The 24357-nt window shown below is 48.3% G+C and overlaps 1 protein-coding gene across 1 annotated transcript; it reads left to right on the top strand.

Moving 5' to 3' along the window:
• Positions 1–1366: 1366 nt before the first annotated feature.
• kcnh3 (potassium voltage-gated channel, subfamily H (eag-related), member 3) lies at positions 1367–22753 on the top strand. Its single transcript, XM_067252740.1, is given in 17 exon segments — positions 1367–1454; positions 1457–1510; positions 4226–4252; positions 4255–4331; positions 4333–4363; positions 5805–5944; positions 6049–6304; positions 7393–7550; positions 7697–7904; positions 9919–10320; positions 12526–12725; positions 13215–13464; positions 17861–18075; positions 20727–20983; positions 21413–21513; positions 21618–21670; positions 21800–22753. Coding segments are annotated over 17 exon segments (3456 nt in total). The 5' UTR covers positions 1367–1381.
• Positions 22754–24357: the final 1604 nt, after the last annotated feature.

The following is a 24357-nucleotide window of genomic DNA, read 5'->3' as shown; positions in this document are numbered from 1 at the left end:
TACGTACAGACACACACACACACACACACACACACACACACACAAGCACATGCCCTCCCACACACACACTTCACCATTTACACACGTGTGCATCCTGTTTGTGTTCCTGTTTCCTGTGATTTGATTACTCCCCCCCCAACCCCCCCCCCCCCCCCACCCCCCACCTCTCTACACTTCATTATAGCTCTCAAATCAACAGACAGTTGCCATAGACATCTACATAACGCACTCTCCACTGGGCTATTAGCCCGTGACATATTCCACCAAGGGCTCCCCCAGGACCCCTCCATCCCACAGATCAATATGGACGCTCAGGCGCAAAGCAATAAATACTCCTTGCCAATATTCCTTCCTTCATCTCCATAGCCCCTGGGCTTGAACTGAACACACGCTCACACATACTTGTGCAAAGACCCTCACACTTCCACACGCATGTATATCCCTTCTCGATTTCCTCGACCCATCTATTTTGAACTGCTCTCGTGGATGCACCTTTCAAAACAAGGCAAGGTTCAAGTCGTGGCATGTTTGTGCCGGTGTAAATGGGATGAACGCTGCGGTGACAGTTGGTGTTTGAGGGAGAGAGCTAACAAGAGCTCTTCCTTAATGACTGACTGACAGACATTTTGATTGTGCCTGTATCGTTCTCTCTTTCCACTTATTCCTGTCATGCTGTCTGTCTCTCTCTCTGCCATGGCCTGTTTCTAATTCTGTTTGGCAGTCTGTCCAGAACTCACATCCCATTCTAATGAGTATCAGGGCATTTCCCATCTGTTGAAGTGGCTCATTAGACAGGTAGAACACAAGCTTGTGCTTGTGGGGATACACACCACATTCATCCTTACTTGTCAAATCCGCTACAATTAGGAGATCCATGAGATAGATCAGATGATAAACAGGCAGAGTCTGTCTGCTAACAAAGCAGACAGCACAGTTGGAACACAGTAGCAGGACCTCATGTTTTGAAGAGTGTCTGTTCTTAATTCCCCTTCTGTGGTTTGTTATCGGAGCTGAGATGGCTTCTGCTGATGGGAAAAAAAGCATGCATTGGTAGCCTTAATGTGTAACACGTCTGATTCTATCTTTCCTTTGTATGGAGTCGTCTTGTCGAGGATGAAATATTTTAAATGCTTCTCATCCTGTCCTGTTTCCCAATGGAAAATGTTGTGAACTTGTCTCACTGGCCCTCTTTCCTCCATGTCTTTCCTCTCTTTCTCTCTCTCTCTCTCTCTCTCTCTCTCTCTCTCTCTCTCTCTCTCTCTCTCTCGCTCCTGCAGACAGCAACTTTGTACTTGGGAACGCCCAGGTCCAGTCCCTTTACCCAATTGTCTACTGCTCCGATGGCTTCTGCGAGCTCACCGGCTATGCACGCGCTGAGCTCATGCAGAAGAGCTGCGCGTGTCACTTCCTGTACGGGCCGGAAACCAGCGACCGTCTCACAGCCCAGATCCAGGGGCACTTGATGACAGGAGGGAGTTCAAGACCGAGCTGGTCTTCTACAAGAAGGAAGGTGAGACACTTAGACATCCAACCTGTGTCTGTGTGTACGTGGGTATATACGAGTGTGTGTGGTGTGTGTGTGTTTGTGCTTGCGTGCGTCTGTCTGTGTGTGCGTTGACGTGTACATGCATGCCGGTATTTATTTAGAGGTCATAAACAGTTTACAGAAGAGTTGTCCTGAAGGATGAAAGAGAGAAGTAGTCTAGTGTGGAAAGTGGAAGGAGAGAGGAGGTAGGGTAGCATGGCACCGCTGAAGCCTGCTGGTTGGAGATATGAGACTCTAACAAAGAGAAACAGAATATGGCTCCTCGTCACTCAGAGGCAGGCTTCGACAGACACATTAAACAGTTGTTTCATGTTTTATTGGCTCCCTATAAGCATACATTAGCATTTTACAGCCCTCTGGGGTCTGAAAAAACGATAAACACATTTGCATTAAGTTTCCTGACTTTAGTTGACATCCCCCATCTTCATGGGGGCATGCAGACGTTGAGTTGAGATTACTTTGCGACATTTGTTACATTTACATTTTACTCTTACGGCACGCAAGAGTTACATTTATCAACAATTTGATTCATTGAAAGGGATTGTTAACACAACCCAACGTGTCATACAGATGTAATATGAACAGGAAAGTACCAAATATCCTTCCTCTAAAACCGACAGCTGCCCACAGGCATATGTTCTCAGTGGACAGATTACATTAAGGGTAAACAGAGATGTATGAGGTGACCAGCAGCTCACGTCCTCGTGTTCCCAGCTTGTGTTGCCTCTGTGCCCATGAATGTCCAAGTAAAACAACAGTCACAGCCTTCTGTGTGTCTGTGCTGTGGGCCCAAAACCATACAGTATGCAGAAGGTGATGTGAGGTGAGTGTAGGGCAGAGAAGGGGAGGGGAGGGGGTGAAGGCGAGGAAGGAGGGAGGGGGGGGAGGCCTCCCCTCCACGACACTGTCATATGAATTTGTTGGGTGCTTTTGTGCTCCAAGTCGAGCAGTCAAACCTAATGAATTCAACCAAAGAAATGCTAGCATTGTTAAGGTGGTTGATCCCATCGTAAACCGTTACCATGCACACAGAGCAGGCCAATGAAAGTTCACTAGGATGTACACGTTGTCCTGTGAGTAGTGTCGGCCTAGTATGTGAATGATAAATGTGATCGTTATACATTGTATCATATGGTGTACAGGCTGGTTTGCAGTACAGGCATGGACAGAGGAAGATTCAAAGGGAATACTTATTCCCTGATGCCGATCTCTCTTGGGGATTTGCTGTCTATAGAAACACATCTGTTTACTTATTAATGAACTTATGAACTGAATACAGAATGTTCTGTCAGTACACTGAAGTTACACTTTGTCCTTAGCACTCACACACTAACATGTACTGTACATCCAAGCACACACGTACAGATATCTGTGCTTAGTATTTTAGTTTGAAGTTAATCCCTCAATGCGTCTGATATTCTCAATCTGGATATGTCATGTTGGGGAGTGATGTTGAGTTCAAATGTTCTTATGTATACACAACTCCATATATCCAGCCATCTGCTGTTTTTCCATAGAAATGCCTTAAGACAGTCTGAATGGGGGTAACATACAGCTGGGGTCCAAGCATGCATTTAGACCCTAGCCATGCACCATAGTATATAGTTTATGAGTACCAGAGACATTAGAGTAACAGCTTTGATGCAGGAAGCTTAGTTATGCTTGAGACCTCTGTTGTTGACTTGTTTTTGCTGGTCGATTAGCTGGCAGCACCTAGGTCATTACGCTTTCTGATTGGTTAAAGTTCAGACAGCATTAAAAAGCTTTTATTCAATAAGAGGCACTTTCTTCTTCCTCTGTTATACTTGAAATAGCAAGGTCTAATAGAAGGGCTCTGGGACTACACACACACACACACTGTTTTATTATTTCCCTCATGCATGAATGCACGCTTGAGCACATTCAACAGGGTTATTTCCGTAAAATTAAATTTAATGAGAGACCATTGACCCATGAATTGCCTAAAACAGCACACACATAAGACTAAGGTTAGGGTCAGGTTCAGGCAGAATTGAGGGGAGATTACTTTTCCCCAGGCTGAAAGACTTCATTACCCAGGAGACCTCACAGGCCATGCTCCGACACCTGTGCTCTCGTGAGTCTCAGATGGTTTGAGGTGATGCGTGCAACACCAGGGATGTTAGTTTGATCACCTCAGAGACAAAAAATATAGTAACAAAATAAATTTGGGACTATAGGTTGCTTTAGATGAAAAGAAACAATGTCATTTTTAACATGTACAGAATGTGTTTATAAGAATGTTTCTTTAGGAACATTAATAAATGTACAGTTTTACTTTTCACATCTCTGTAGGATAATCATTACTAAACACAAATACACAACGAAGTAGGAGAATCAGAATACTGAAGACATAAACATCCCTTTATGTTCAACTCAGAAAAGTGAGAAATAAGGAAATCCTGTTTTCAATGGGTTTCTGGTATTCTAAAATACTGCTGAAATGGATTTTTGGACTTTTCCAATTGGACTGTGGTTGTATTCTGGGGGTTAGGGAGGTAAGCAGGGAGATCACTATCAACACACTGCAGGTGAGGATTTACAGGGAAATTGAATGTGTGCTTGTTTTTGGCGTGTTTGTATGTGTACTTATGGACATGCGTGCTTGTTTCATTTCCATCTGTTCCAATCCCTTTCCTTTTATCTCTGCCTACCTGCCAGGTACCCAGTTTTGGTGTCTGCTTGACATCGTCCCATCAAGAATGAGAAGGGTGAGGTGGTTCTGTACCTGGTGTCCCACAAAGATATCACAGACAACAAAAGAGGGGGACCAGGACTCAGAACAGGGCCCAGAGACAGGTGAGTGTGTTCGGGTACGATTCTGACCTCACCCATCTCAGTTCACCTGGTTCGGAGTTTGGCTTGTAAGACTCATTCAGAAGTAAATGGAGACATCAGATGGCCTGGTGAGGCTCAGGTGTCCAGACAGAGGAATCAACCAGGTATTACGTTAAGACCCTTCAGACTCCGGCTCCAAATGGCTTTTTAGCCTTAAACTCCACTTAAAACAAAAGTAGATGGGCTCTGAATGAGAGGATGTGAAGATAGAGAAATATAGAGGTGAAATTGAGAAGAAATAAAATTGAATGATTTTATATTGAGTGAACTGGGTTTAGAATTGTTCTAAACTGTGTTTTCCCCCAAAAGCATGTACCTAGGTGATTGCACCCACCCTAACCCAAACAGTTTAGGCTGGCTGGCTGGCTCTTTTCTCTTTATACACATACTTATCTCTCCAATATACATGATTGTGCTCAGCCTGAATGACTTCTGATTCTGTTTTTGCCTGGCTCCTCATGAGGCTATTATATTTTAAATAGAGCCTGCAGAATTACCATTAACAGTACGCCACAGGATACAGAGACAGTCAAATAGGCAAGGGAGAGAGGAGAGAAAGTGGGAGAGAGACAGTAGGACATAAATAGAGAGATGTTCATGTTTTTGGCTGTGATTTATTGTAGGGACATAATGACTATAACCTTTAAAGAGCCTAATCAGCATACAGGTGTTACTCTTTTCTGGTAAATTACACATGTGGGAGGGACAAAGAGAGGGGAGAGGTAGAGAGAGAGGGAAGATAAACAAATGGATATGGGGAGAGAGAAAGGTTGCTTTTGTTAAGCTTGGTTATTCCTTTCTGTGCAAATTTAATTGAGTACTTACATAAAAGTCAATTTCAAGACTATCTCTCTCTATCTCTCTCTCTATCTCTCTCTTTCTCTCCTGGCCTCTGGGTTGTCAGTGAGTCATACATTCTCTACCTTATAGTCCTCACCTTTGATTCCCACCACTGAGACATTGCCTTGTTATCTTTAACTGTGGAGCCCAAACACACCTGGGGGGGAGATGGTGGAAGGGTGGGCGGTGATAAGGATGACAGACAAGGAGGCATTCGTTATATTTTTAGTCTTTCTATTTTTTATCAATGTGAGTGTCCGATTGAGCCATTTGAAATGCATCCCAGTTAGACAGTTTTAATTAGTTCCATTTCTCAGCCACTATAGTTAGATTGAATTGAGTTACCGGGGGGTGTAGTATGAAGTCATCATGAAGAGAGCAGGAATCAGACAACAGGATCAGGAAAACTCATTTAGGGAGAGTGAAAGGGACACGTTGTCTTTAGTGGGAGATTGAGCTGGGCGAGGGAGTATTAGATCGGGTATTTCCACATCCACTCTTGCCTGGTAGCATTCTACAAGCTAGGCTAATCCAGGCCCCCGTGTGACCGCTCTCTCCCCAGATGAGGAGACCGGGCTGAGGGTGCACCAGGTCACCCGTCCCCCAGGCTTTAATTCGAACCGTCGGCGCAGCAGGGCCGTGCTCTACCACCTGTCTGGACACCTGCAGAAACAGGACAAGAGCAAGCTCAAGCTCAACAATGTGAGCCTATATGTGTGTGTCTGTGTGTGTGCGCGTGTGTCTGTGTGCGTTTCTGTGTGTGTGTGTGGTACAGTGTTGTTCATTTTACTTTCACTCCCATCCAGAACATGTTTGGGGAGAAGCCTCCCATCCCAGAGTACAAGGTGGCAGCCATTCAGAAGTCTCGTTTCATCCTCCTCCACTATGGAACTTTTAAGGCCGGCTGGGATTGGCTGATCCTGCTGGCCACCTTTTACGTGGCGGTCACTGTGCCCTATAACGTGTGCTTCACTGTTTTGGGGGGGCGGGACGAGGGCAGCCCAGCCCCCAGGAGCCCCCCCAGTGTCAGCGACATCCTTGTGGAGATCCTCTTTATGCTGGGTAAGGAGAACGAGAGATATCCTTTTCATTCTTGTTCCCTTTTGATTAGAATTTCTCTGTACATTTCTCTGTTTCTCTGTCTCTGTATTTTTGGTGTCACTTTGAATGCTATAAAAGAAAGAACTAGAGTGAACAAACTTTGTTCCCTGTTTCAAACATTGTTTCAACTTTATGCAACTTTGCTCTGACCCTGTTAACAGACTTCATACCCTGACACTAATTGCTATGGTTATCCCTGTCACTCACATCCTGGAACATCAGCAACAGTACATGTACCTAGGGCTAGGAACAACATCACACACACACACACACACACACACACAGTCAAACACACACACACAGAATTTTCATTGTTCACTCAAGCCTCCATTGACTACAATTGACATTCATCTTGTGTTGGCTTAATTTCATCCTACATTAATTTTATTGCCCTCAGTCAGTTACTCTAATCTGTGTGTTTGCTGTAGCAGTCATCAAATTAAATGAAAGTTAATGGTAATGTATACTTATTCTATTATCATTATATTATCGTGAGTGCAACTCTGTCTATCTGGTAAGAATCTTAACCAGTTATTTCAACAGATAAACTGACATCATAAAAGATTTAAGTGCTATGTTAACGATACCTACATAGTTGGGAAATTATAAGAACCAATCACAATGGACCATTAGGGCTTATTGTTGGCTTGTTCTACTAAAAGCAGTAGTTTTCTAGGAGAGCTTTCTGTCTATTCACACAATGATTTGTCATGCCTGTTCCCCCAGTCTGTCTTCTCTTGCATCAATAGCCAGTCATCTGCTATTTCTATCCAACTTCATTACAAAAATGTCATACCCAAACAATTCCATGGACTTCCTCACATTTTAAATAGTAACAAATCAGAGGGCTTTTTCAAGATATTCTTGCAGTCAGCAGTTTTTTGGTGAATTCCTATCAAACATTAACAATGGGGAAATTTCCCTTTTATTACAATTAATTAGAACGTACAACGTCACTCTTCATCTACACATTCAATCAACCAAAACCAGTCTGTCCCCACTGGTATTGTGGCTTCATTTATGCAGTACTGTGTCTGTCTGGCCTGCAGACATCCTGCTAAACTTCCGGACCACCTTTGTGAGCACGTCAGGCCAGGTGGTGTACGACGCCCGCTCCATCTGCGTGCATTACGTCACGACATGGCTGTTTGTGGACCTGATCGCCGCCCTGCCCTTTGACCTCCTCTTTGCTTTCAACGTCAGCGTGGTGAGTAGTCGTGCGCGGACATACCCGCTCCCGCGCGCGCGCACCCGCATGCCGTGGGTCTGCCTGTTGACACTGGGTGTGAATGTGTGTGTGTGTCCGTCGGCGTGTGTGTGTGTGTCTGTGTGGTTGTGTGTGTCGTCCTCCAGTACTTTGGGGTGCACCTGCTGAAGACAGTGCGGCTGCTGCGGCTGCTGCGCTTGCTTCAGAAGCTGGAGCGCTACTCCCAGTACAGCGCCGTGGTGCTCACCCTGCTCATGTCCACCTTCGCCCTCATCGCTCACTGGATGGCCTGCGTCTGGTACTTCATCGGGCGGACCGAGATCGAGAGCACCGTGCCCGGGACCTGGGACATCGGTGAGGGTCACACACACACAGCCCGCACATGCTCACTGGTGGCGTACTGCAGGGTCAGCACACACAAGAACTCCCCTCGTAATCCACTGACTCTCAATCTCCGTCACACACACGCACACGCTAACAGCTTTTTGGGTAGCAGGTCGCTTTTTATTGATCAACCACCGCTAGGAGATACATTGATTTGAGACGAAATATTGATTCAAGCCACCCATTATTTAGGCAAACCACTGATTACAATCAATCGAGTTCAGCAGCCAGGCAGGCTGTCCGTGGAAAAGACAGGAGAGATCCGAGAGCGTCCATCAGGTCCATTAAAGTCCTACCAGCCAGATGTCTAGCAATTTCTATACATCTAGCGCCTGTACACTTAAGCTCCAGGGTCGCTCATTCCCAGTAATATGACTGTAGTGGCTGCATACAGCATGTTTATGGATGGACTCCATTAGCATGGGAGAACAGCAAACAGCATCGTGTCCACCAGATAAAAGACCTCAGAGCGTTGATACAAGGCCATGTAACTCTTTGTGTTTGTGTGTGTGCGTTTGTGTGTGTGTGTGTGTGAGTACCGCTGAGACGTGTTGTGTGGAGAAGCATCAGTAATTCAAGGCCAGAGAAGAGGGAGGGATGCCTCAGTCTGAGCTGAAGTTCAGCCCTCTGTCCGCCCTGCGTTCTGTTCCAGCCGTAGACCAGATAGACGCACGTACACACGCATTCTTGCTCCACCTGTCTTCCTCTGTCTGTGCCAGTGCTGGACCACCTCTGTGTTGTCGAGGTTTTAGTGGTCGGAGACAAAGCCGTCTTTGAGTGTCACTTCAAAGCCCGACAATGCAGGAGAACAGCCTGTGCTCTCCCTCCCAGCCAGAGATGGAGTGATTGACAGGCCGAGAGATTGAGAGAGACACCTGCCTTCCCCCCCTCCTCTTCCTCCCCTGGCCTGCAGATCAGCTGGGATTTAGATTTCTTAGGAAGATGGCTGCCAGTCTGCAGTCACCAGAATAGTGTATTCAAATCCACTTCACATCCTTGGGAACTGAAAGGCAAATCTAGATTTAGCCACATAATGCTTTTCAAGTAGAGTTTCCGCTGCCTTTGAGATGGTAGTGAAAAGGGATTGGGTGAATAGGAATGGAACAGTGCCTGTCTTGGTTGTAGGATATGGTGCTGGCTAGGTTGGAAAGGGAAACATGGAAGTTGATTGAGCTACTTTTAGCAGCTTCAACACAGAAGTATAAAATGTGTTCAGGACCAAGGACAGAGGCAAGTAGAGAGGCAGACTGAAATGAACTTCAGCACCACGGACAGTAGAATGATTCCATCTGGCTGTGCACAACTGTTGCTGTTAGCTCTGCCCAGATATTAGAGTCAGGGGAGTTTGGTTGGTGTTCTATTCTACACGTAAATGAGTTAAGCATAAACAAAACAACTTAAACTCTGGCATCATACCTCAAAACAGACCTCCTGAGGGTTTGCTGTGCAGGTGCACACACAAACAATCCCACGGCTGTAAACAAATACATTCAGCTGCAGCTGCATGCCAAAAAGCTCAAGCATACAACACACACATTCACACACACACACACATGCATGTTCACACACACACACATTACACTTCTGGTACACATGTCCTAAGATGGCTAATGTAGGTGACAAAGCATCAAGCTAATTAGGCAACTGGCAGTATGTCACCCTCGAGATGGTGCTTGGAATGCCTGTAGGCTTATTTTAGGTACTCTCTCTCTCTCTCTCTCTCTCTCTCTCTCTCTCTCTCTCTCTCTCTCTCTCTCTCTCTCTCTCTCTCTCTCTCTTACTCGTCTGGCTCAGCTATAACATTGTATAACAGCTTTGTCTCATTGACATTTCTTTCGTTTTTTATCCACCTGTCTCTCCCTCCCTTTTCGCTTTTCATCTCCATCTCTCTCTCTCTCTCTCTCTCTCTCTCTCTCTCTCTCTCTCTCTCTCTCTCTCTCTCTCTCTCTCTCTCTCTCTCTCTCTCTCTCTGTCTCTATTTCAGGATGGCTTCATGAGCTGGCCAAGCGTCTAGGCACTCCCTACACCCTGTCCCCTCTGGCCACAATGCCCTCCTATTCGCTGAACCCGGCAATCGTTGACTCGCTCCACGCCAACAGCAGCCAATGGAACATGTCGGCGTCCGAGTCAGCCAGGAGAGACTTGTGGAACTCCAGCCAATGGAACAGGACTGGGGCGGGAGCTCTGGGCGAGGCGGGGTCTGGTTCGGGGGCGGGGGGGATGGGTCAAGGTGGGGGCTTGCTGGAGGGCGGGCCGTCTGTACGGAGCTCCTACGTGACATCCCTGTACTTTGCCCTGAGCAGTCTGACCAGCGTGGGCTTTGGAAACGTGTCAGCCAACACCGACTCAGAGAAGATCTTCTCCATCTGCACCATGCTTATAGGAGGTGGGTAGAAGCTGGAGATGTCTGTCTGACTGTGTCTTCCTCCCCCCCCCCCCCCCCCCAGCCTCTCTCTCTCCCTCTCTCGCTCCCTCTCTCTCTCCCTCGCTCTCTCACTCGCTCACCCGCTCTCTCTCTTTCCCTCTAGTATGGAGAGATGTGGGGGTGTACATTAAGTACTTCCTCTGAGGGTATGTTTCCTCTCAGCTTGGAGTGGCCTAAATATTCACTTAACTCATTAACGGGTGCCAGTCCCCATGAGGACATGACGATATGAAAACAGCAGCACACGCTTTGTGCTCCTCCCACGCCCTCTGCCGTACACCCCCCTTTCCCCCCCCCCCCAGTGTTCAAAACGCACGCGCACGCGCATACACAAGACACGCCCACGCGCACACACAGACACTGACAAAGAGCAGGATTTCCTCTATTGACCTGCCAATTTCTGTTCAGACCGATACCTGTCCCGTAGAGATGACAGACCACTGTCGCTCTGTGGTGTCACTTTGGTGAACTGTTTCGGTGGGACTGTCCAGCAACAACCATGCTCGCATGTCCACCGTAAACTGCTGAGGGTGTGGAAATACTACAGATTTCCTGCCTGTCGTTCGAACCATGCAAGATGAGAGAGAGAGAGAGAGAGAGAGAGAGAGAGAGAGAGGGAGAGAGAGAGGGAGAGAGAGAGAGAGAGAGAGAGAGAGAGAGAGAGAGAGAGAGAGAGAGAGAGAGAGAGAGAGAGAGAGAGAGAGAGAGAGAGAGAGAGAGAGAGTGAGAGAGAGAGAGGTTGAGGGAAGTTGTGTGGAAGAAAGTGACAGTTCTCCGGTCGTCTAGTGGGGCCTGTTCTCAGTCAGGGCTTCTCAGGAAAGGTCTGCGTCGTGAGGGAGGGTTTGGCTGGTTTTACTGCAGGGTGTTCTGGGGCAGGAGGAGAGCCTCAGACATCAGTGTGAAGCTCTCAATGGGCTGAACGAGGCCACACACAGATGGACATACGCAGAGACACATCCAATTGCACACAAATGAGCAAAACAGTCATACATTCACTCGCAGTCCGTTTCTCGACCTCCCCTGATGCACACACACACATGCACACACACACACGCACACAAGCCTGCCACCACACACTGTGCCATTACTGTCGCAGCCAGCTGACAGGTGCAAAACCGCCCACACACACCACCCCATCCAGCCCATGGGTCCCCGCACACACACAGACACACACTTACTTCTCCGGCTGGCATGCACAGGCACTATAGAACACAAGACGCAAAAAAGCAAACACGCTATACACGAGTGCACACACACAAGCCGTTACACAGTCACAGCCATCCCAGGCATTGTAGCCTGCACACACACAGTCACTGTCACTCAGTATATGGACATGTAACTTCTAAAGGGACCTGAGTGGGATCTGTGGTGATGACCCAGGGGAATGAGCCTGCCTGGAACAGAGCTAGGGGGAAAAGCATGCAGCTTACCCAACACGTCCGCTCTGACACAACCAGGAACCAAGACAACACTGGAGAACGCGGCCCTCAGCTCCTTTGCGAAGCTAATAGGGCAGTTGAAACAGAGAGCGATGAAGAGAGGAGCGAGAAGAAGAGAGAAAGAGTGTGAAAAAGCAAGAGAGAGAGAGAGAGACTGAGTGGAGAGGATTGAGTGGTTGAGGGGGTAGAGTAGGATGCTAGGAACTAACCTCCACTGGGTTGAAAAGATCTGACAGTTAACGATCCACATCTCTCTCCCTCACACACTCCCTCGGACACCCTTGTTTGCTGCCTTCAAACTCGCGCACACACACACATACCACACACACACACACATACCACACACACACACACTCAGTTCCATCAATGTGTGCTCAGTGGTGGGTCCGTGCCCCAGTGGATGCACAGGCAGAGGGGAGCCTGTGTAGATCAGACCGGAGCCTCCATTCTCTCCTCGCAGCGGGAGCTGTCAGACCCGGGGGGATAGGGTGGAACGGGGGCAGTCACAGAGCGTGTGGGAGAAAGAGTTGGAGGACAGGGAGGCTATATGTATTGCGGTGTGTACTGTATATGTGTTTATGTATGTTCCTATCACAGTGCTTGGTCCACACATACTGAACCCACACACATACACACATGCTCCCTGGCTTTCTGTCAGGCTCTTTGTCGGACCTACACACGAACACGCAGTCTCTTAACCCCCCTCTCCCGTGTGTTCCGTCCCCAGCCCTGATGCACGCGGTGGTGTTCGGGAACGTGACGGCCATCATCCAGAGGATGTACTCGCGGCGCTCCCTCTACCACACGCGCACCAAGGACCTGAAGGACTTCATCAGGGTGCACCGCCTGCCCAAGGCCCTGGAGCAGCGCATGCTCGAGTGCTTCCAGACCACCTGGTCGGTCAACAACGGCATCGACGTCAACGAGGTGAGCGGCGCTGTCACAACACGCCACACGCTGACCGGACACACTCACACCAGACACTGGTCCACCCCCGGTGAACTGCCTGCCTCTCCTTTTTTCCACGCGTTTATCTGCACTTCCCTCCTTATCCTCCACGGCGTCTCTCTTCTTTTCCTTTCATCTTGCAGTTTTTTCTCTTCCTCTTTCTCTCTCGCCGACCTCACCCCGCTCTTTAGTGGTTCTTGTTGTCTCTGTCTTGTTATTCTCGTATTTTCTCTCTCGACCTTGACTTGATACCTTTCACAATTTCCTTTCCTTCCTCTTCCTGCTTTGACCCTCGACGGTGCTCCTTTTCATCTGTCATCTGGCTTCCTCTCAAGAAAACCCTCTCGTCCGACTTTCACACACAGCACACGCTCGCGCGTGCGGCCCAAACTTTAGCTTTCATCCTGATCTCGGTCTCTCATCTTTCCCCCTGCCCTCGTCTCACCCCTCTCTCCTCTCCCTCCGTAGCTGCTGAAGGACTTCCCGGACGAGCTGAGGGCCGACATCGCCATGCACCTGAACAAGGAGCTGCTGCAGCTGCCCCTGTTTGAGTCGGCCAGCAGGGGGTGCCTGCGCTCCCTGTCCCTCATCATCAAGACGTCCTTCTGCGCCCCCGGAGAGTTCCTCATCCGCCAGGGAGATGCCCTGCAGGCCATCTACTTTGTCTGCTCTGGGTCTATGGAGGTCCTCAAGGACAACACTGTCCTGGCTATACTGGGTAGGTTTTTCTACTAGGGGTGGATCAATATGTTGTGGTATAATATTTCACATTTTTACAATAGGTATCATACAGTTATGGCAATATTTTAATGATATGACGTCCATTTTATCTACCAACATGTGACCTACTCTGCATCTGCGTCACGCATGCATTCACATAAATTGCTTTAACCGAGTTCACTAAGCGGTATGTAAAACATAGAAAGTTATTGAAATTTGTTGTTTTGGAAATACATCTGTTATTTGAATTTCAGTTGAAATAAAAATATATAAAAAAATATTGTGACACATATCGCATCGTGAATCCAGTATCGCGATACGTATCGAATTGAGAGGTAAGTGTATCGTTACACCCCTAGTTTGTACTACAGCACCAGTCTGGCTACACTGGGTAGGTCTCTACTGAAACGCTGCACCACCACAACACTGCACATAATTGTAATTTCATTATGTACACAAGGGTTCAACCAAGTCTGACCTCAATCAGACTAGTCACACGAATAGTTAACCCTGATAACACCAGTCAGTCATGCAAAGAAAGAAGCTAGTGACCTAGTGGTCTCCTCGATAAATGCCTGAGCTATCCTGGCTATGGATGGACTCGTGTATGCACCATCTAGTTACAACTCTGAACTAACTCTATGGTGCTTGGCTGCTGCTGCTAATGAATAATCAAATCCGGATTTGATGAGGTCACCAGTCAGCCTGAACATATAGACAAGCCTTAGTAATGATGCGAAAGGATAACCTTAAACTATTACACTCATACAAATGTACAATAGTATACACACTCACATGGTTTCAGATCCACACTCACAGAGGCCTACACACACTCACAGATGTTGGAGTATGCGACTGCGGATCATTTGTCAGTAGAGTGGCCACCGTCAAGTCAATTTCACAGGGCAGAGATTCCTCTTAGACACAGTGGAATGAGAAATCAGGAGAGAGGGGGGAAGAGGACAGCGAGAATAGATGGAAGCGAGACGCTCACCCTTTCTCTCTCTTTCCCTCGCGTTCTCCCTCTCCCTCGCGTACACCCTTTTTCGCTCTCCTCTCTCCCCTCCTCTCACTCTTAATGTCTCTCTCTCATTTCCTCTACCTCACACACACATTCAGTCATACCGTGTTGCAGCCTGTTTAGCCAGTGAATTATGCAGAGTAATCCTGCTATCTGGTGTGAAGAGCGTCCCTTTCCTATTGGCTAATTCCCATATCTTACCGCACATGTCGTCTCCAGCTCACCGCTCCTCTACACTGCCAGACAGACGGCACACGGCAGCGAAGCCTGCGGCTAGCACATGTATCTCACCACAGGATCCCCCCCTTCCATCACTGGAATGCGTCTCATCGGCGATTGATAGTGGAGCTGTATTCCTCCCTTCTGACACTGAAACCAAGTAACAGCAGGGAAGCCTGCGAGGAACACAACCTGCAGATAGCAAAATGTGTGTGCGTGTGCTTAAAGTGTGTCTTTTTCTTGTGCGAATGTGCGTTCGTGTAAAGGTGCTGTACTATACTGTATACGTGTGCCTTGTCTTGCGCATGTGAGTGGGGTGAGTGTGAAGCTGTTTGTGTTTATGCATGCATGCCACGAGATGAGAAGACTGGCCCTGTGCGTTGTTGTGGGAGCCAGGCTCCATGCTTGGAATGGTTGGCTATGCAGCACAGGGACTAGAGATAAGCTCAGTCTTCAATCACACTCAGAATGCCTTTTGATTGCCACCTTATATGTAGTGGAGGCACGTACTGAAAGCACACTACATTATTAAGCTGCGTGGATCCATAGGAGAAGAAGAGGAATCCATAGAGAGAGATAGAGAGGAAGAGATGTTGCATATTCTAGAAAGAGGGACATAGGGAGTTAGAGGTTTGTTTATGTGCGTGTGTGTCTGTGTGTGTGTGCTCTATGCAGGGCCGGTCCTTCCTATAGGCGACATAGGCAGTGCCGCCTATGTCGGGGGGTGCTGTTGATAAATCTTGCCTAGGGCGCCAAATGTGCTAGGACCGGTACTGGCTCTATGCGTGGCTCTGTGTGTGTGCGTGTGTGTGTGCGTGCGATTAGCCTGTTAGGGGTGGAGGGAAGGTGCATGGTTCAATAGAGCCTAGAATTATGTTGGAGTGTGTCCTGCAGGCAGGCTTGAGACTGTGGGTGGTGGGCTTGGGTTATATAGTCACATGACACGGCCATGCTCTCTGCTTCCTAGGCTGCTCTTACATTGGCTCAGAGAAACCAACACATCTTCTTTCTTGTATTAGATGTGAATTTTTGTTTTATGTCTCATCTCTAGTGAGCATGATTACAGTTCCTCTCCCCTCCTACCCCTCAGCATAGATTTACATGTCAGGCTCTTTAAAGGTCAAAAGGGGTTGAATTGATGACCTGTGTGGCTGTACCCATACATCAGCATAATGTATGTATGGGTATGTATGTGTATTTATGTGTTTCTTTGTTTGCGCGTGTGTGTGTGTGCATACAACACTGTGTGTTTCATAGTCAGTATTTATTCATAGTCAGGATTTATACCAAAATCCCTGCCCCCCCTCGATCCTCTAATCACGTCACACATCAGTGAGCAGGCGAACCACAAGGCTGGTTAATCAGAATGAATAATAGATGCATATTGCATTATTTAAAAACTTTGATTATAAATACTGGTGAGGAACACAAGCATACAGATGGAGAGATGCCTGGGATCCTGTAGGGACTCAGGGTTGAACCTGGCTCCCTGCAGAACAGGAAACATGTCATCTAATAAGAAGAAGAAGAATTGTTATTTATAAAGCCCTTTTATTCACTCAGAGAATGCAGCTCAGAGCGATGTGCATTATGTAATATATAGTAAAGCCCGAACAAAACAGATCAATAACACTGTAGAAGGGAAAAACACATGCAGAAAAGACAAACTGGTATTAAGAAATAAAACATAATCGTAGGCAAACTGAAGGTAAGTTTAAAGAAGTGCGTTTTAAGAAATATCTTAAAGGTATTAAGGGTTTCTGGTTCTGATATTGCCTGATCGGGCGTTCCAAAGCCCAGGGGCATGTAAGCTCAAAGCTGACTCATCGCTTCTCTTAAGTTTACATTTGGAATCACTAAGATCACTAATCACAGAAAATCTATTGCTAACTAATCTGACTATACTTAAAAACAGGGATTGGTTGGAATTGTTAAAAATAGTTTATTTTCACCCAAAAAAACATATTTTACGTACCCTGATCATCTCACTTGACTGTCTAAAGTATTTCCATTTCTAAATCATGCATTGATCTACTTCATATTCAAGTCTGTCTTCAATCACACAGATATATATGAACACAGATCTTATAGTATTCCTTTGACTTCAGTGTGTTAACAGGTACCAGAGAGCCTGAGGATGTGAAGTTGACATCCTCTGTAATGTATTATCCATTCCTTCAAAGCTCAGAAAGAATCTAAAGCCCCTGTGTTTAACCTGCTGGGGATAGATGGTTCCAGACATTCTGTCAGTAGGGCAGGAGAGGCGAGACAAAGGCTTTTGGCTTAATTAAAACGTCATCAAATGATTCCCCTCTGTGTAATGGTTCTATCGTTGCTTTTGATGAAGGATTTACTTGCTCGGTATGTCCGCGCTGCAATCTCTGTGCCACTGAGAAAGAAAGCTTGGCTGGGGGCTAAAAAGGGGGTAAAAGAGATGGTGAAGAAGAGGTCCAGACAAATGAGGAGAGATGGAGAGATGTGGAAAGAGAGATTGGGAAAGAGAGAGGGTGAAGCCATAATGAAGAGAGAGAGATCGGAGAGATGGGAGTTGGAGAAAGGGGGTGAGATAAAGAGCTTGTTATTCGCATGAGGTACGTGTGTTGAGGGGGGGGGGGAGGGGTAAAGTGAACAAGGGATACGAAAGGAGAGCGTGAAATGGAAGTTGTTATGCACACTGTGTCTCCTCTTCTCCATCCATCTGTTCCCCCTTTCACTGGCTTCTATGTGAACCATATATCACTCCCCCTTTCTCTCCATACCACTGTGGGTTAAGTGGCAGACCTGGCCCATCTGTGAGCCTACACATGTACCACACACACACACACATTTACACACTCGTAATACCTTGAGACCAAACCACATATACAAAACCGCATGTCGACGAGGTAAACAGCGGATTGTACGCGAGAATGTTTTGGGGAGATACAATCGTCAAACACCAACACCGGAACACATTCACGGTGTCTAGTGACCATCCTTTCATGTGAGCTCCATGGAATGAATGAGTGAGGTGCACACTATCCTCCTCCTACACCTCCTCTCTGATCTCCCTCTTCTGAAATGGAAATAACAGGAAAGGCTCTCTCGCGCCAACGTTCTGCGGTTGCTTCAAAGAGACTTACATGTGTGCGGTTGTGTGTGCCGTCTCCCACAGGTAAAGGGGACCTGATTGGCTCAGACTCCCTGACCAAAGAGCAGGTGATCAAGACCAACGCCAACGTCAAAGCCCTGACCTACTGTGACCTGCAGTACATCAGTCTGAAGGGCCTGCGCGAGGTGCTCCGCCTCTACCCCGAGTACGCCCAGAAGTTCATCAGCGAGATCCAACACGACCTGACCTACAACCTAAGAGAGGGCCATGGGGCTGATGTAAGTCCCTCCACAGACACACACACACACACTTACAAACCAAATATGGAGGACACACACATACACACACACACACACACAGTGAGGTGTAATCTTCCCCTCAGCAAATGGCAATACCAATCACATGCATTCATAACAAGTAGCCCGCAGCTGTACTCTGTTAAGTCAATACATAACACCGTGCGAACGTGGAGCGTTTAGTGTATTTACGCGTGCGTATGTGTGTTTGGGGCGCGCTCTTGTGTGTGTAATCGAAATGAGTCGAAGACGGAGCGCGGAGAATCTCAGAGAGCCGGTCCTTATCGGGTGGAGTCACCTTCAGAATACACATGCACTGTTTGCATAATCGTCCTCCAATGTTCCCTCCCTGCTCCCTCCCTCCCTCACGCACACATGTTCACACACACACACACGTGCACACACACACACACACACACGTGCACACACGCTACATCAGAGTCTAAGAACGAGGGACAGAAATAGCTACGCTGCTGTTTGGAGCATGGCCTGTTGCTAAGAATAGCATCAGAGAGGCAGGGACTCTCCCTGACTGGCTGTGTCCCCTGCAGCCTCTGCTAAGATTGGATCCTGAAGGATAAAAATAGCTTTGCAGGGGCAGGGGAGGAGGGAGGAGAGGAGAGGAGAGGAGAGGGGGAGGAGAGGGAGCGGAGAGGGGGATGAGATGGAGATCTCTTCCCTCTCTGCTCTGCAGTGCTGCTTGCTTCTTCAGGGCACGGCACACACAGAGCAATGTGTGTGTCTGTGTTGATACTTGTATTTAGCATTCAAAGGGCATACTGAGCCATGGGTGGTATCTATTGTCTAAATGTGAGTCTTTGCAGCAGATTCCCTGCCAAAAATGTGAATGCAGGAGGAGGAGGCAGAGAGGCAGAGGCAGAGAGGCAGAGGCAGAGAGGCAGAGGCAGAGAGGTGGCAGATTAGCGAGCGGTAGACTGAGGAGACGATGAGGAATACACTAAAGCCTCTTCGAATTTTCAGCAAACCGTCTGTGCAGGAATGAGTACACAGGATGACGCAGCAGAGAATGAAGAGACAGAGGGAGAGAGAGAGAGAGAGAGAGAGAGAGAGAGAGAGAGAGAGAGAGAGAGAGAAAGAGAGAGAGAGGGAAAGAGAGGGAAAGAGAGAGAGAGAGAGCGTCCCGGCTGATTGTCTTCCTCTTGACTGACTGGTTCTCAAGGAACATCATCAACAACCACAAAACACAGCACAGTGTTCCGGGGGCACCACTCAGCTCTGAGCACACTGCAACACTGCAGAGTGGCTGGAGGAGGAAGGGCACATTTTGTACCCCCTGTCTTGTCCGGCGGATTCTTCCTGAAATGCATCTCAACAACACCCAAGAACTATTCTTGTGTGTGAGTGTACCTTCTTTGAAAGAACAATACATCACAAAGAAATACAACATTGAAGGTAAACATGTAGAATACAGCTGAATAAACACAACTGTAGTTACAGACCCAGGCTTATTCTTAAATAGGCCTCCCTACCCATATGATACACAGAATACGCACGAATATGCTCATTCACCAAGACATTCCTGCATATTTGCGGACACAAATGTCTTGACACGGCAAGCAAGCGTGACATTCACAGAATATGAATGCGATCACAAGCTCACACATGCACATACTCTACACGCGCACACACACACACACACACTGTACACACACACTCGCACCCAAAGCAGCACGTGCACACACATCCCTGTTCATCCCATCGTGAAGCAGCCCTTGGTTGTCTTGAGGGCTGGGAGCTAAGTATAGAAATTCTGAGCTAAAAATACAGTCAGTTTTGTGAAGGAGGAGAAAAGCGGGGGAGGACTGAGAAGGGGAAAAAAATAAGAAAAGAGGAAGAAGAAAACAAGTGTGGTGCGCTAGCTTGGAGAAGTAGTGCATATAATCCTTACTGTAAAAGTAACCTGACTAAAGCCTGTAACACAATAAAAGGTCAGCTTTCCTTTGATCGTGTCAAAGCAGATGCACACGCTACATAGCCTACTATAAACATTGGAAGACACATACAGACACACACCTTTAGACCAACACTGGCTGCGACCACGTGACAGCCCCCCTGCCACTTGTCAGAGAGGAGCAAAATAAACACATGGTTTTCCCTACCGATCCCTTTGTGGCTTTCCATCCCTTCCTCTGTCTGTCTGTACATCCCTCCTCCTTGTTCCCTCTCAGCTGTGTACACAGAGACCTTTGTTCTGTATGTGTGCTCTTTACCTCCTCTGCTGCTGGATTCAACATGGGCTTTAGAAGCTGCTCTATCACCCCGCTGGCTTGTCAGTCCTGCTTTGTGATAATTCCGGCGTTTACATTTTTGGAGCTCTTTAAGCCACTCCGAGGAATGTCCTTAATTATTCATTCAAGAACAGAGTTGGCAAGGGGAGGCATGGGGCTTGTGTTCTTTGTGGATGTACAGTATGTACCAAAAGGATTTGTGTTCTGTTGTGTGAGTCTGCCTCCTACTGGTACTCATGTGTTACTAACCTGATGTGAAGAACATATGATGTCCTTGCTTCAATAGCAGCTCTCTTTCTCATGACCTCCTATTCTGTCACCCCCCCCCCCCCCCCCCCCCCCCCCCTCGTCATCCTCCCCTTCCTTTTGTTCTGCCCCCTCTAGGTGGACTGGGAGAGTAATGGCGGCCTGGTGAAGAAGCTTCCCTCTATTAAGGAAGATGAGGAAGGCGATGAAGAGCAGAGCTCAGTGTCGCTCGCTCCCCGTTCTCCTCTGCGCCTGACCAGGGGTCTGAACTCTCCCCTGCGCTCTCCCCTCCTGGCCCCCCGTCCCTTCCGCTCCCCCTCTGAACACACCCGGCCCTCCACCCTGCAGATCCCTGTGGTCAGTTTCTGCAGTGCCCCCCCCGAACTGAGCCCCAGGTAGGACATGCTGCTCCCAAAACACACACACACCTGCTTGGATTCTTAGAATACACATGCATGAGCTCATCCCGAGAAAAGAGAGAGCTTAGAAACATTTGTGTGTGTGTGTGTGTATGCCCTGGTGTACGCCCGGGTAAATCCCCTGGTGGCCGAACAGAGGAATAGTCTCATGATTAACACCCTGAGGGGGGTCAGGCTGCTATGGCAACTAGATGACAAAAGAACAAATGGGTCCTGTGGGGAAGGTGTGGATTCTGGCAGGTGGGTGCTTAGTGGGAGGGGGGAGTTAGGGGGTGGGGTTGTGTTGGAACAACACCTGGGTTTCAGAGGCAACGGCAGGTCCCCCCACAGCAGAGCTCAGCTCCACATATCTGTGTTCTCTGAAGACTGATGCATTACCCCTCATGCTCTTTCTTTTCCTCCTAGATTTGTAGACGGGATCGAGACAGAGATCAATGCCAACTCCTCCCAGAAGTTTGAGTTCAGCTCCAGTTTGTCACCAGCTGGCCCTCCCTCCCCTGGACCAGGTAACATACACACACACAAAGATACACACTCACACATATACACGCACATGCTGCCTCACTGTTTCTGACTCTGTGTGTGCATGTGCGTGTGTGTGTGTGTGTAGGAAGCTTCGAGCAGTCAGAGATCAAGAAGAGTGTGTTGAAGTTGAGTGAAGAGGTGAGTGTCTCAGCAATGCCATGGCCATGAAAGTACAAATTCAATAGAACCATAATGAATAAGTTGATAGGAGCTTGAATAAAATCCAAACTAAGTGAGGGTGTATTGTGTGTGTGTATGTCCTCCCAGATGAGCAGTCTCTCCAAGCAAGTCTGTCAGCTGAGCCAAGAGCTCCAGGAAATGACCCGTCTGCTCAGGCCCCTACTCCTAGTTGGACCACAAGCAACGCTGACCTCCCTCACTCCTACGCTAACCCCACCCCCCTGCAGCACCGTCTTACCATCCACCAGCATCCACGTGGTGGTCCCTCCCCCGGCCCCGCCCTCTTCTCCTCAGCTCCCCGCCCAGTCCTGCTCCCTATTGGACAGAGTAGACAGTGGAGGCGTGGACCTGTCCGGCTGTCTTCTTCCCACCCCGCCACCACAGAGGGCTCCGGCCCAGCACCAGACCCCGGCCTCTCCAGGGAGACCCTCCAAGAACCCGGCCCACTCCAACCCTCCCTCCCTTGGAGTAGGAGACACGGAGGGGCCCCCTCTCTTCCCCAACATCCCTGTTCCAAGGAACGGATTCTACCCCACCTGTCAGGACCAACCCCCTTTGGCCTCCCGCACCCCGTCCCCATCCCTCTCCTTCTCTTTGTCCCTGTCCTCCTCCCCCTCCCTCTCTCCCTGCCAGGGTCCCCACCACTCTCGAGCCACCTGCCCATCCAGTAACAACCAGGGGCTCCAGCCCCCGCCCCCCTCCCAGGACACCCCGCCCCCGCACTCCTCCCACTGCTCTGCCCCTGCGTCCCTCAGCTCCTCGCCCGGAGACCACGGGCCGAGGGCCAGCACTTCCTCGTCCTCCTCCACTCCCGTCATCCCTCCTCCTTCCTGTCCGCACCCGTCCCCCCTCTCTTCGTTCTCCCTGGACTGCGTGGAGGGGAGGCGGAGGGGCACGCCGGGGAGGGGCCGCCCGGGGGAGCGGCAGCTGGAGCTGGAGCTGGAGATGCAGGAGTGGGGGACAGAGTCGGAGGAGACGGAGGAGAGGAGATCCTCCACGGAGCACATCAGCTTCATAGACGAGGAGGGGCCAGCTCTGTGACAGAGGGAGACACACACAGAGAAAGAGAGAGAGAGAGAGAGAGAGAGAGAGAGAGAGAGAGAGAGAGAGAGAGAGAGAGAGAGAGAGAGAGAGAGAGAGAGAGAGAGAGAGAGAGAGAGAGAGAGAGAGAGAGAGAGAGAGAGAGAGAGACAGAGACAGAGACAGAGACAGAGAGAGAGAGACAGGGAGAAACCGACTGAGGAACTGGGCCGTAGAAGCAGAGATGATGAAAGAGCACCTTTGAGTCGGTGTGGTTCCCATCCAGGTGGGCAGACAGAAGAAGAGAGGGGGAGGAGCCTGGGTCCTTTGGCTCCTGACGCACGGCAGCTGTCTTTCATCAGCCTGAAGCCCCTGGATAACCTCGCTGGAGGTAGCCCCACCCGTCACAGGCTAAACCCATCAGCACGTTCCTCCAGCTCCCCTCCCTCGGACCCCCCAGGACGGGGGCTCACCTAACAGGTCGCCTTGTTTGACATTGCTACGTAGCCATATCAGTAGAAGCAAAACTTGACACAAACACAATGACATTGTATTTATTGCTCCAGTGTGGATCGAACACAAATGTTCCTCCTTCAGCCTCCAGTCCTGGTGCTGGGAGGTCTCAGACGCTGGAAGACTCTATGAAGCCAGGACTGTGAATCTTCACTCCTATTTAAACTCTCACATGGGGATTTATTATTACCTGTTCCGTCGCTTGAATCCATCACGGTCGACCTAAAAGTTCAAAACGTTGAATTGATTTGATTATTATTATCTTGGAACACATTGCCGTCTAATTCATCTTCTCCTTGAAAAGTAGCGGTGGGTTGATTCACTTCCATTCACTTGCAAATGCAGGTGTGCATACTTACGTACACAAAACATACACACACACACAATACTAAATATACAAAATAGTCCTTATTCCCTCACGCTCCACCAAGAAGCCATTTGAAACACTGAGACAATCAATAATCTTAAGGACATCCATTTTGCTCTTGTGTACCCACCAAGATATGTGTTTGAGCACCAGGTGTCAGAGATAGTGAGAGTCAGTGTGCCAAAGACAGATACTAGATGTAGTTTTGGAAGGCTGGGGTGAGGAGAGAGGGTGGAGTCTGCCCAGCTGCCCACATCTATCCAAACTTCAGCCATCCAGCCTTTTGTGCCTTCTCCTTATATTACACACAAGTGCGTGCACACAAACACACACACACACACACACTCCAGTCATTTCCATCATGATTCACAAGCATTCTATTGTTGGTTAAAATATCCATATATCATCCAAACTGCTATGAGTATACACTGCACTTTAATTTAATCTTTAAATGATTAATTCTTCAATTATTTATTTTTTATTGTTGATTTATGTTTCCAGGCAATATTTGTTTTTTTTCTTTGAGCTTAGACAGCCTCATGAGTGAGGTCAATATAGAGACAAGGACACAGGTAGATCCAGTCACAGTGATGATCAGTCAGGAGAAACTGTCTCTTCCCTTGAGCATTCAGTTCTACTGGACATCTGTGTTTTTCAATAAAGCCCCTGTAACACACACACACTCTTCATGAGGGTGCAGCATTAGAACCCCATTAACTGTCAGTGGTTGGACTTCTAAGACATA

The sequence above is a fragment of the Osmerus mordax genome, chromosome 2 (genome assembly GCF_038355195.1).
Source record: "Osmerus mordax isolate fOsmMor3 chromosome 2, fOsmMor3.pri, whole genome shotgun sequence".
In the NCBI taxonomy this organism is placed as follows: Eukaryota; Metazoa; Chordata; class Actinopteri; order Osmeriformes; family Osmeridae; genus Osmerus; species Osmerus mordax.
Note: the sequence above shows the minus strand (reverse complement) of the source record. Positions and strands in the feature narration are given on the sequence as shown.